The sequence below is a fragment of the Aethalodelphis obliquidens genome, unplaced genomic scaffold (assembly GCF_003676395.1).
Source record: "Aethalodelphis obliquidens isolate GAN/ISIS:26980383/991018 unplaced genomic scaffold, ASM367639v1 scaffold48, whole genome shotgun sequence".
Taxonomy (NCBI): domain Eukaryota; kingdom Metazoa; phylum Chordata; class Mammalia; order Artiodactyla; family Delphinidae; genus Aethalodelphis; species Aethalodelphis obliquidens.
In genome coordinates this window covers 3357188-3369773 of record NW_020837992.1, presented here as the reverse complement: position 1 = coordinate 3369773, position 12586 = coordinate 3357188, and the positions used below count along the sequence as shown (strand labels likewise).

The 12586-nt window shown below is 51.2% G+C and overlaps 1 protein-coding gene across 2 annotated transcripts in view; it reads right to left on the bottom strand.

The window, feature by feature from the left end:
* Nucleotides 1-2394: 2394 nt before the first annotated feature.
* RASSF5 (Ras association domain family member 5) overlaps nt 2395-12586 on the bottom strand; it is a 72187-nt gene continuing 61995 nt past the window's right edge. For both annotated transcript variants that reach the window (XM_027082835.1, XM_027082836.1), the window contains 4 exons: nt 8279-8389; nt 6950-7247; nt 6345-6460; nt 2395-4796 (listed from right to left, as the gene is read on the bottom strand). In XM_027082835.1, coding sequence (XP_026938636.1) covers nt 4644-4796; nt 6345-6460; nt 6950-7247; nt 8279-8389 — 678 coding nt within the window. In that variant the 3' untranslated portion in view covers nt 2395-4643. The remainder of the gene's footprint in view (nt 4797-6344; nt 6461-6949; nt 7248-8278; nt 8390-12586) is intronic.

The window sequence follows — 12586 nt, the reverse complement described above, 5'->3', positions numbered from 1 at the left end:
TTTGATTTCCCTCCTGTTTCCTCCACTTAGCTAAAATGTACGAAGTTTTCAGATCAGAAGCCATGTTAAATGGACACTCAAGGCCGTTGTGGCGTGCCTTTTCCATTCATGTGGTTTCAGTCATTTTAGTTTGTCCTCTGCTTTCAAGGCTGAATAGCCCATGCAGAGTTCAGGCAGGTGGGCCCTTCCCATTTTTAAAGTCCCTCTACCAAATATTCAACAGCCTCTTGCTATTCTTACTACCTAATTAACCTCCTAGCCCAAAATCACTCCTTCACATCTTTAAAGGGCTATTTATATAGATATTTATATTTGTCATCAATCAAGGCAAAAGAAGGAAGGGTTGGCCTTAAGTTCTAGCAAAGTTTAGGCTATACAGAAATAAGAAACAGTGAAAGCATATTAGGACATGGAATTCTATACAACATGAGTTTTCCCCAACATTGGCAACTGCCACTAACAGCCGTAAGTTGTGATGTGGCTGCAAGATGATGGCTTTGCTGCAGTGAAGTCTTAGCCAACAAATGCTTTCTTTAGCCTCAAACTTCTTCACCTGGGGCTCATGGAAGAGGTCTTCAGTTGATCTTCAGAGGGTCCACGAACTTTTCCGAAAGAGTGTGCAAGATTTTGTATGATCATTTTCCTAAAAGAGGTTACCATGCTTTTGTCAAATTCCCAGCAGGATCATGTGATGCCAAAAAGGTTCAGAACCCCTGCTGTGGTCCCTGCTCAGTTTGTGGCAGTCATTTCTGTACCAGGGCTCTCCTTGTACGATAGGAAGAAGGGCTGAGCTGAATAACTGCAGAGTTCTTTGGTTTTACCATCGAAAAAACACACTTCAGTTTACTTCCTTTTTTCCCTTGGTCATACCACTTTTGTTTTTTTTAAACCAAGATAAAGGCTTGAAACTATCTACAGTATTCACAAATTCCCCATCTGGGGCTTGAAAAAGAAGAAGGGGATGAGTATGAAAATATGTGTGTGAGGTTCCTTGCCTTTTGTTATTAGGCCCCGAATAATTGTCCTTTTCACTGCTGACTCACTGTAAGTAAACTCCTTTTTTACCAATCCACTCTGTTGACGTAAGCAATATGAAACTGAGAAAGAGATTTCTAGAAATTGACCCCAAACAAGATTCTGTTACAGCAGAACCCTTGGACAGACAGAGTTTGATCTAAGGGAGCACAGTATGTACAGCAGTCATGAAATACGGTCCTCATGTGAATACAAATAACACGTAGTACTTTATAAAGTTCTTTCACAGACGTGATTCGTTTTACACAACCCTGGAGGGATTGGAGCCTCAGAGAGAGGTTGTGTCTTGCCTTGTTAATCCCTGCTAAAGACACAAGCCAGTAGATGGTGAGGCTGGATCTAAAATGAACATCCAACTCTTCACTGTGGTTTGACCCAGAATTCTGCTGTGAAACAGTGTTGTCAAGACTTGTGCTTCGAACGGTTTTTCCAGTAATGGTGACACATTTGCAATGACTCATCTTCCCTTTCCTCCTTGTGAATAACATAGGTACATGTAAGGAGGCAGGGGAGAGTTAGGCTGTGCAAAGGATTCCTTTTTCTGTGTGCTGAACTGAATAATCTATACCAAGGTCAAATGTACAACTTTAAACTTAATCCCATATTGTAACCAAATGAGTTTCAGTGAAAAGCAGAAACTGCTTCATTTCTGGGTTTTGGCAAAATTATTGAAAGATATACTTCTTGGAGGTCTAGGTGAGCACACATTACAGATGTGCCCCATTCCTGGACACTTTTAAGAATGTCTATTGGACAGGGGGTGCTCTCCTAGAGGGAGGCTGGGAGTGGACTGGATGAGCTCCGGGGGCCCCCATTCATTGCACTGTGTGTGATCAATACCGGAAGGCAGGCGAGAATTTCTTTCTAATAACTTTTACGTGGTTATTACCACGGTTACCGAGATGTTCCTTTGACGGACGTCAGAGCTAAGGTCAAGGGACTGTTTTTGTCATCTAGCCCCCTTCCTCCAGGTGAGATAATCTCAAACTTTCAAAGACACATTCCTATGTAATTTTAAAATAATTCTGAAAATAGAAGAATCATTGCTTAACTCAGTAGCCTGTTCTGGTGTTCAATCATCCTTAGCTCCAGAAAGCCCCTCCTCTCTGTAGTAAGTCCCCTTTCCTCTCCTGCTCTGTGCAGATGCAGAATAGCCAGGCCCCTAGGCAGCACCCCCAGCCCAAGCCTTTGGATGGTTTTCTCAAGCTGATTTGAACAGTAGCCTTCATTCCTCTGTTCGTTGGCAAAAGGAAATCTGACTTGGACACAAAGTGTGCGTGTTCCTCTATTCCCACCCCCTCTCCCAGCTCCCGATTTCCATGAGATGGGGAAGTTGAAGGAACACATCTCTGGTCTGAATGATTTTTGCAACAGCTTTTATTACTTTCTTTAAAACCCACATAAGAAAGACATTTAAAAAGAAAACACTTTACGCACTGGGCAACACAACAGTAGAAGGCACTCCAGCAGTCATGCCCACCCTGGGAGGGAAGGGACACTCCCTACACACTACTGTTTCGGAGGTAGGGCCTCAGCCTGGGTCCTGGTCTAACTGTGCTTTAGAGAAAGTCTGAATTTTCCCATAGTTTCCTTATTTCATAAACGCCACTATCTCTTTATATATAGCTATATGCCTTTATGTATATATGTACATGACTTATTTTCCTTCTCAAAAATAAAATAGCCACCCCATCAGAGGGAGGTTCTCAGCAGCATTCACAGCGGTTGCACGGGATCCATGCCTTCTATTCATGTTAAAGACATGCAGCTTGAAGAAAAGAGGACTCTGCACCCACCCCTGTCGATACACAGCAGGGAGAGAGATTTTTTTAAGCGGGGGACGTGATAAGGCTGAGCAGGAGATAGCAGATAACTAGGGTTTTTATGATGTAAAAAATCTCTTTTGAGCTGCTTAACTCATCCTGTTTTTGCAGCTCTGAAGACTAAGTAGTTTGCATGATGAGGGGTCTGCATTCCTTCTGTGATCAGGGGCATGTGGACTCAGCAAGGGTCAGGGAGGGAGGGAACTGCTGAGGCTACACAAAGAAGTGTGGGCTCAAACCAACCCAACAGGGACTTGGGAAGGCAGAGGACGACAAAGAAATGGTCTCTCAGAGGCTGACGAAGAAATGGTCTCTCAGAGGCTGCACTGGAAAACTGGCCCCGCTTTGAAAGTCCAGAGTCCTTCTCCCTCTGTGCAGGAGTGTCTCTGTAGTCCTGGCTACTGGCTTGAATTGTTTGGCTAGTTTTCAGTTTGGACCTAAGCAAGGAGCCAGTACACATGTAGAGTTGGGAATCTGATCCGCCCTGTCCAGGCAGTTTGACCTCACTTCTTGGAAGTCAGAGCCCAGGACCTTAGACGGGAAGGAGGTCTGCGACCCTCGTCCCATACTTGGAGGGAAGATTCTCCTGGCCTTGTCTCCCACACTGCCGCGGTCCACTTCCTGGCAGGAGCAAGCCAGCAGTAGAGCCTCAAGCAAATGCCCCTGCTCCTGTCCCTCTTTGAAAACAAAAAGGCACTGAGGTCAGCAGGAGGCCAGCCCCACGGCTGGCCATTCTTCGAACATAAAGGTCTCCAAGTTGGCTGAGTTGGAGGTTCCCCCCTCTGTACTCAAGGCAGCTCCTCTGGCGGTATCTGGAGATCCCAGAGTCCCAGTGGGAGGAGCGAGGCAGTGCTGGAGGCCAAAGGGAAACCAAGGCAGCCAGGCCTCCTCTGCTCTCTAGCCCGGGGAAGGCTGAAGACAGCTTGGACACCTTTATCCGCAACATGTTTTGGCTTTGACTGCCTGATTTCCGTACTCAGCAGGAGACTTTAAAAATGGTAAATGGCTGGTTTCCCTTTGGTGGAAACACATGAGGATGATGGCAATATTAAATTCAAAACTGTAACTCAGAAACAAAGAGTTGTTGACAAAGATATGGCTGAAGACCACGCATACACAGATATGTATGCCTTTGGCTTTACATGGGCTCAGACTTTTGGGCCATCAGGGCCAGGGCCGGCTGCAGCTTCTCTGGAAATTTCTCAGGCAATCTCAGCTTCGGTGCTCCTGACCCGAGCCAGTGGCTCTATGACCTTCCCTTAAGCATGAACAACGGGCACCTGGGGAAAGTGGGGGACAGTCCTTTTATGAGCACTGTCATGCTCTCAGGGGCTCAGCTCAGACCTGCTAAAGGAATATGCTACAATTCTTGGACTCATAAATAAGGGAACCGTGGATGGCAAATAAGAAAGAAATTGAAAAAGAATAAAAGGCAGAGAAAGAACATATATCTCTAAAATCTTTTTTCTTTCCTTTGCCGGCTGGTGTGGAGAGAGGCAACTATTTGGTTTGTGAAAGGCTTGCCGATGGTGAGAGGACGTGGCGGAACTTTCACACGAGCGAGCGCTGCTCCTGGGCAGTGTGCAGAGGGCACAGCGTGACGGTGGGCAGGCCCCAACTCCACGCACACACGTGTCCATCAGAGATTTTGTGCCACGTCTGGAACTGCTGGGCGGGCACAGATGCACCCAACAGAGGTGTCCTGAGAAAAAGTGTCTGTGGCAAAATAATAATTAATAATAAAAATAAATCCGCGGGCATCGGGAGAAGAGGAAGCAGGACCAGCTAGGCAGGTTTGCCCTGGGATTCTCTTAAGGCCTCCTCCAGTTTCTGCCTAAACTTGTCATACTTCTTCTGCACTTGTTGGATTTTGTCCTGCTCCTCCTTTTCCAGGATTGTTAGGAAGTTCTGGAGCTCGGGGATGGAGAAGGCGTCCCACTGTGGGGCGAGAGGGAGATTGGGGGAGAAACAACAGGAGACAGGTTAGTGGGCGCCTGATCTGAGGGCCCCTGCTGTCCCCACTCTTCACACAGTTTGCACATGGTTTGCTACTGAGTAGGCAGATGTGACAAATAAAGCTTGGGGTTTCCATGCCGCACCAGCAACAGAATTTCAAATCCTGGCATCTCGTGGCCAAGAGTTACTCGTCCACAAGCCACACTGTTATTCAGAGAATCAACAATCTTAAATTTCTCTGTAGCCGCTGAGATCTTAACAGTGATGTGGGAGCTGCCTGGGACCCAGCTGTCTGCTGTGGGGTGATCAGCAACAGGCTCCCAACATGCGGACCCTCAAGTGGCACCTGGAGGAGAGCTGGACTTGGACTCAGGAGACTGGGTGTCAGCCTGGCTCCACTGTGTGGCCTTGAGCACATAAGTCCACCTTCTCAGCCTGTTTTCTCATCTGCCGTGGAATTAGGGTATCTGCCTCCCTTGGCTGGCAGAGCAGGTGATGAGATGAGTCTGTTGCACAGCTCTGCAGAGCCTGGTGGGCCTGGGGGACCTGGCCGCTCAGGAAAGAAGGCAAGTCTGACTTCTCTCAGGCTGACCCAGGAACTGAGGCCCCCATGGGGCCAGGGGTTTCGACTCCTAAGCTCTTTGAGCACAAAGGAACATTAAGGTTTATCTGGTTTAATCCCCACATTGGATAAATGAAAAAACTGAAGTCCACAGAGGGAACCACAATCACAGACACAAGCACCACAGTCACAAAGCTTATAGCAGCAAAACTAGAACTAGAAGCCAGGCCTCTAAACCCCCAGGCCCGTGAGCTTGCCACGGGCCAGCAGTGTTCAAACAGCTTCAGCGGAATACTTTTTCCAAACGAAATCTTCCACTATATAAAGCAGATGGAAAGCAGAGCTGCCTGGTGGAGGCCGGGAAAGGACAGGGCCCCGCTCGCCTGGACCCCCCAGATTTCCACAGTGGCTCCCAAGACTGCTTCCCCGAACCCCAGGCCTCCAGTGAATGCAGTGTGACAAACTCTGTGAGAGGCACCCTGTTCTCGGTCACTACTCTGCCACCTGCCACGCAGCCCAGGCCGCGGGGGCCACCAGCTTGGTTTCGCCTCACTTCACACCACAGACTGGACTCCGGTGAGCTTCCCTTGGGGGATCGAGGTCCGCTTTGAAGAACCAGGGAGAGACAAATGACTCAAAAATACCCATGCCCAGTGGAGCCCAGGCCATCCTGGAGCAAAAGAACCTGGGTGGAACACAGGGAGTTTCTCAGCGCCCCTCCACCCTGAGTTTTCAGAAATAAAGCACATGAAGTCCTGTCTTTCCACAGGCCTTGCCAGACACAGGCCCTGACTTGCTACCCCAGGGCGCTTTCGATCCTGGCTTAAATGCTGAACCTCAGCCGGCACTCACCCCAGCCCAGCTGCCTTGAGACATTTTCCTGCTGCGCTGGGTGGTGAGGCTAACCCATGCCCCCCAGCGTGCCCGCAGGCTGGCTTTGTGCACCAAACAAAGGGTCCCAGACCTACCTCCACCTCTCCAGTTTCATTCTCCTTTAGTACGAAGCTGAGCACATCCGTGTCAGGCCCAGCGAGTAAGCGCAGGTAGAGGGGGCAGTCCGCAACGGAGAGTTTCTGGAAGAGCACTGCAAACCAAGAGAGGGGGCTGGGCGCTCATCTTGGAAAAGAAGGGCAGGGGCTCAGGAGGGGTGGGACCGATTGGAAACGCAGAGGCTGGTGTTTCTAAATGGAAGTGGACATCCTTTCAACCTAACGAAATGAACCTGACAAGAATAAATAGGGTAACAACCTTTATCTTCGGCGTCTGCTAGAGTGTGAAGCATGTTTCCATTCACGTCATCCCCTAAAAGATTAGTAGGAGTGGTGGGCGGGTTCCGTCCCATTCCACAGATTAGGAAGTGAGAGCCCAGGGTGTGGTTTTCCTGAAGTCACACGTGGAGGGAGGGGCACTGTGAGCGGGCAGAATGTGCGTGTGGCCCTTCCACAGACCTAACGCCACACGGATGGCTGGGCGGAGGTGCCACGAGAGGCCCAATCCTCCCACTCCAGTGTGTTGGGGAGCACAGACGGACCTGGGAAAGGTAGTTTCTGGGTGGGAGCTAGCTCTCTCATACCTTGCCCGTCCTTGTGTATCCGCTTAAAAAGTGCAAACTTCTGGGGACTGTCCACGACCATGAACTTCTTGAGCAGCCCCTGGATGACCTCACTGACCGTGGTGGTGCTGCAGATGTGCAGCTGCTTGATGGCGTCCAGCGGCAGGTAGAAGGATGTCCGCTTGTCCGTGGTGGCTGCCAGGTCCACTTCCTTGATGGCGTCGTAGATGGACGGCGGCCGGATCCCAGCAGGCACCATCACCGGCCGCCGAAGTCTCAAATGCACTTTGATGAAACCCGTGTAGGTGCCGTCTTCGCTCTGCGGGGTGGGGGGCGGGGGGCGGGGGGGAAGTCATGTGGGGTCCGGGAGGGTCTGTGTTGCTTGATCCTATCTGCCACTCTGGGCCGTGGCCCCAGATCCGGTGGGCTGCAGAGGCCTTTCCTAACAGCAGTGCCATCCCAGTCAAACACCCTCCCGACAGGCTCAGGCTGCCTGCCCCAAATCCCCTGTCACGGGGCAGATGCCGACTGCCTTTGGTGGGTCCCCAGGCCAAGAGGCAGGGTCTGGAGTGGCCTCTCTAGTTTGCCCCGCCAAACCGAGGAGGAGCAGGAAGGCTCTGTAATAAGGTCCTCGGAGAACAAGCGCACTGGATTTTCTCCTGCATCTCTTTCCAAAACCCGGCAGTCTGCAAGACTTAAACCCAGGCCTATCCGCGACTGTGTTTTCTAGCGCCCCACCCGGCTGAAGCCCCAAAGGGCCAGTTGCTGCCAGCCACCAGCAGGGGGCAGGTTTCTTCTACTGTCTCCTCCTGTTCCCACTGAAGATGGCCTTTCCAAACCTGGCACAAAGTTGGTGCCCTCCCCTCTCTGAGCTCTGCACAGTCTAAGGAAGCTTCCCCAGACACAGGCTGTAATGACCAAGAAGGGGAGGAGGAGTTGCTGCGAGCTCCCCTTGCCCAGGGCCTCCTGGGCCCTTAGTCACTTGTATATCATTTAATTCCCACAAGCGCTTTGACAAATGGGAACTAATATCTCTATTTTACAGTGAAGCTCAGAGAGGTTAAGGTTTCCCAAAGCCACAAGTTAAAAACAGGAAGAGCCAGAGACTAGATGTGGATCTTATTCTGAAGCCCATTTTATTTCCCTAAAACACACAGAGACCCCTGATAACCCAGGCTCTCAGCTTCACACAAGCCTGGAGGCCTCCAGGAGCCCAAAGAAAGGGGAGGGCCCTGGTGGGGGTATCCCCCAGAATGCAGAGGGAGAGCAGGGGAGCCACACCGGCAGGGGCTATGGAGCTGGGAGGGGGAGAGAGGAAGGGGGCGGGCAGTGCGGGGCAGGCCCCCTCACCAGCTTCATGCCCAGGCAGTTCTTTTCCCGGGTGTTGTAGCTGTCGATCTTCTGCTTGATCTCCTGCAGCGTGGGCGGGCAACACGGCTCCTCTGCGGGTTTACAGTCATTCTGAAACAGACACAGATGTGAGGGTGGATGTACAGTGGCTCTCAGGATGAGGAAGGAAATGACCTCGTCCTCCCAAAGGCCTCTCCAACCGAGAATAAGTGAGCACCAGCCTCAGGCAGTGAATGGGATGGACTCAGCCTGAGAAAAATCAAAGGTCAAACCCCTGCGCAGCCAGCTACCCCGGGGAAGTGACTTCCATCTCTCTCGGCCCCAGTCTCCACACCTGTGAAATGGGGGCAATACCCACCGTTCAGGCTTGTTGCAAGACCAAGGTGAAAAGGCCTGGCACACAGGCACTGGGTGTGAATCTGGTGAATCAGCAGAGCTGTTTTGCTTATGGAGGGTGTCCATTTAGATGCTATGGGAGATGCAAAGAAATGCAAGCCATGGTCATCTCCTCAAGGAAGTAACAATAGAGCTGGAGAGACAGGAACATACACGTGATCCCAGTATATGCTGATGGGAATGACAGCAATTCTCCCAGATCGAGAGGACCAAGGGCACATGGACATTAGTCCAGGCCCCATGTCACTGGCCACAGCACTTTGCACATAGTAAGAATACACACACACACACACACACACGCACGCACACACACACACACACACATATTTATCAAATGAATGCATGAACTAGTGGGGGCAGGGGGCTGTAGCCTTCCCTGATAATTGAGGGGATAAATCTCCGCTGGGGCACAGAGACAGCCAGCGTTTACTCAGCACCTCCTCTGTGCCGAGTGCTTGGCTTGCATTATCTCAGTTAATCCTCAGAATCCAAACTGCAAGGTAAGAGTTTATTACCCACATTTCACGGGTGACACGACGGAGACTCAGAGGAGTTTAGGAACGTGCCTAGAGCCCTGCAGTCAGCCTCTGCAGAACTAAAAGGGATGCCAGTCCGTTCTGCTGTGTTCTTCCCATGACATCACAATTTATTCTTCTGACTGCCCCCCGACCCCCCGCACCCCCTCTAGGAAGAAGGAAGCCAAGGAGATGCAGGTCGATGTTGTTCACACGGTGGACAGAATTCAGGGGAGAATTCTGGGGTCTAAGCAAACCTGTCCGTCTGTCAGCTCCCTGGGCTTCTCTCAAGTCCATTGCCACCCACCTTCCCTGCTTTGTCTTCACGTTGTCCTGTGTGGCCAGGAGTGCAGGAGCCACAGTTTGGGGGAATAAATAGGTCAGTCAAAACCTGCCAAGAATTTGCCTGGTCTTAGAAATCTAGCGGACCCAGGGTGGGTCAGGATCCTCCTCCGGCAAATGAGCAAACAGGCCCAGAGTGGTGGGGCAACCGTGTTCTCCAGGCTGACATCACCCAGCACTGCCCTGTGGGTGTCTGGTTTGGTTGGGGAATTTCACAGCCATGCTGCCGTCACAGCACCACCCAGCTGAACCTGTCAGGCTCCCATGGCAGAGCTGTCCAGCCTCCTCCCTCCAGCCCGCCCACGGGAGACAAGTCACACTCAGCAGGATGCCTTCACTCCCCCCTCCCACTTTCCAGTCCCACAGAGCCGATAAGATGTCAAGCTCTGTGGCTGCCGAGGGGAGCGGGCGTGGCCTCCCACACCCACCCCTCAGCATGGAAACGAGCTGACATCCTTTTTCCATCACAGCATCTTCCGCTGGCCTGTCTGCTCCCCTATGTACTCTTCCTTGAGGATCTCGATCAGAACAGCACTGTACACTCACATACCTTACGTACTACGTATGTTATTCCTGTTTTACAGATTACAGACAGAGGCTCAGAAGGGTTAAGAAACACGCTTGTGGTCCCACCGCTAGTAAGCATCTGCGTTGGGCCTGGAAACGAGTCCATCAAAGTCTGGAACCCATGCTCTTCTCAATTCCATGTGGTCACCCTAGGACAGCCGCTTCAGCCACTCCCATAGCGATCACTGAAATTCCATGCAACGGGGCTGGGATGAGCAGCCGCTACACCAAGACCTATAAGTTACGTGACCTGTGAAACGTTCAGTGGGTCCCCAGAAGCCTCAGGACCTGGGGCCACCGTGTCACCTGTAAAGATGTCAAGGAGGGACTTCTAGCCTCTGGCAGGAGGAGGCAGGCGCCAGGATGCAGGGCCCACCCTTTTCCTATGTGGTCACTCAGGTCTCTGGAACAGGACCCTGATTCCATGGAGGACCACCCAAGGGCAAGTACTCCCCAGGGCATCTGCCATCTTCTTGAGCTGAGAAGCAAGTGGTGTGAGCCACACAGAGTGTCTTCTTTCGCTGTCGACTTATTCACCCAGGGACCATCACAGTGGAGCTTCTCACTCCTCGTCCCTCCCCGCTTAGTTCCTGGAGGCCCCGCCCCCAGCACCCACCCCACTGGGCACATCTCTGTGGGACCAGACGTGCCTGCTGCCCTCTGGGAGCTTCCAGTCAGAAAGACCAGTATCCCGTTACCGTTACATACACTCCATTCTGTCCGTCTCTGAAACATGCAGGCTGTTGCTCCTTAGGAGTTAACAGCTTGCTCGTACTTATCTACAAAAAAGAGTTAGAAGCTCTAGAAGCTCCTGGAAGATCTCTCATAGTTTCCAAATGAGCTAGAGCCATTTCCCGGTAAGAAAAGGCAGCTGCATCATGGCTTTCAAAGGCCGGTATTCCAGCCTGCTTTTGAATACAGTAAGAGTCAGAGCTGCCTTAACCTAAGGTTTTTTCTTCCTGTTCTCTTTTCCTGCAGCAGATAACCCATCTATTCCCCCCTTCCCACCACAAACCTGGGGAAGTGACGCAAGTGGCCGCGGGCACCCTTTGCAGGACTCACGCAGAAAACAACCATCCTGATCTCCATCCCGTCTGGGAGTGCCAGGAGCCCTGTCTGGCCAGCATACTGAATCTCCCACCCTGGGATGACAGCACCCCTGGCTGCTGCCCGCACCAGATCTGGCAGACAAGATCTGACCATGGACTGAATGAATCACCTCCCAAAGCAGGCCAGCCAGCCAGCCATAGCTACGGGAGTGCACTCTTTCCCATCCTACAGATGGTGGAAAACCTCGACCAGTGCTTCTTAAACCTGGCTGCACGTGGACTCCTCTGGGGGATCGTGAGAAACACAACACCTGGGCTCCATCCTGGAGATCTGATTTAATTGGTTTGGGGTGCAGCCTGGGCAGAGGGATTTAAAAAAATCTCCCAGGTGATTCTAATGTGCAGCAACGTTGGAGAAGAACTGGTATAGACCCCTCCCAAGCAATCTCAGACCTCAAGCGTCCCCATCCAGCTGCAGACTTAACACTTTTGCACTCACAGATATGCACTGCCCCCGAAGGTTTACCGAGAAGGCAGTATCCAGGGTGTGAACAGATCAATAATATTGCAATCTTCAGAGGATAAGTCAAAGACCCCACTTTCTATTCACCTGCCAGATTCTCAAGTTCTCAGAGTGAAAGATTTGTCTCCATCTATGGGTACAAAGCTAGAAACCAGACAGAGTTTTGTCTCCTGGGGTGGCCCAAGATGGGGACAGAATGGGGAGCTCACTCTGCTGTGATTTTAAAGATAACAGGCATTGCCCTGTGAGGTGTCTCTCCTAGGAGGCTTACACATCTCAGTGCATCTGGCATGGGATGCATCTGCTCTGATTAAGCTCCTGGCATTGGTGGCAGACGGTTGAGCTGTTCCCAGTGCAGCCAGCACATCCAGGGCACTGGTGAGAAGCAAATTTGTGTTCATAGGTCCTAAGCCGTGGAAAGGTCTGTGTCCTCTCTAACCCTCAGGGTTACTGGGATGCAGCCAAGTGAAGAGGGCTGGGCGCGAGGGGTCAGAGCAGAAATGGCCCTTGTGACAGTGATCCTCAGACTTTTCAATTAAAATATGATTACGCCAAAACAAAGAGGACCATCCTCTTGTGGTCTGTGGCCTATCTCAGAGCAGATTTACCCTAAGTTGAACTTTACTTTATTTTAAGAAAAAATCCAAACACTGGCTGATTCTGCATCCGAATCAATGACATGTGTAAAGTCTTAATTTCGGTTATTGGGAAGTGACCCAACAAAGAAGAGACCCTGAGTGAAGCCTGTGGCTTTTAGTCTCCGCAGCTGAGCTCAAGGCAGCCCATGAAAGCTCCAGTGAGGAGAGGGACCCCCAGGGTCAGGAGTGGGCTGAGGAGAATGTGCTGGAACTATCAGATACGTTCAGGCCCATTTTTTTCTGGACCTAAATCACGCAAACCTCACTTTTGCCAGAAA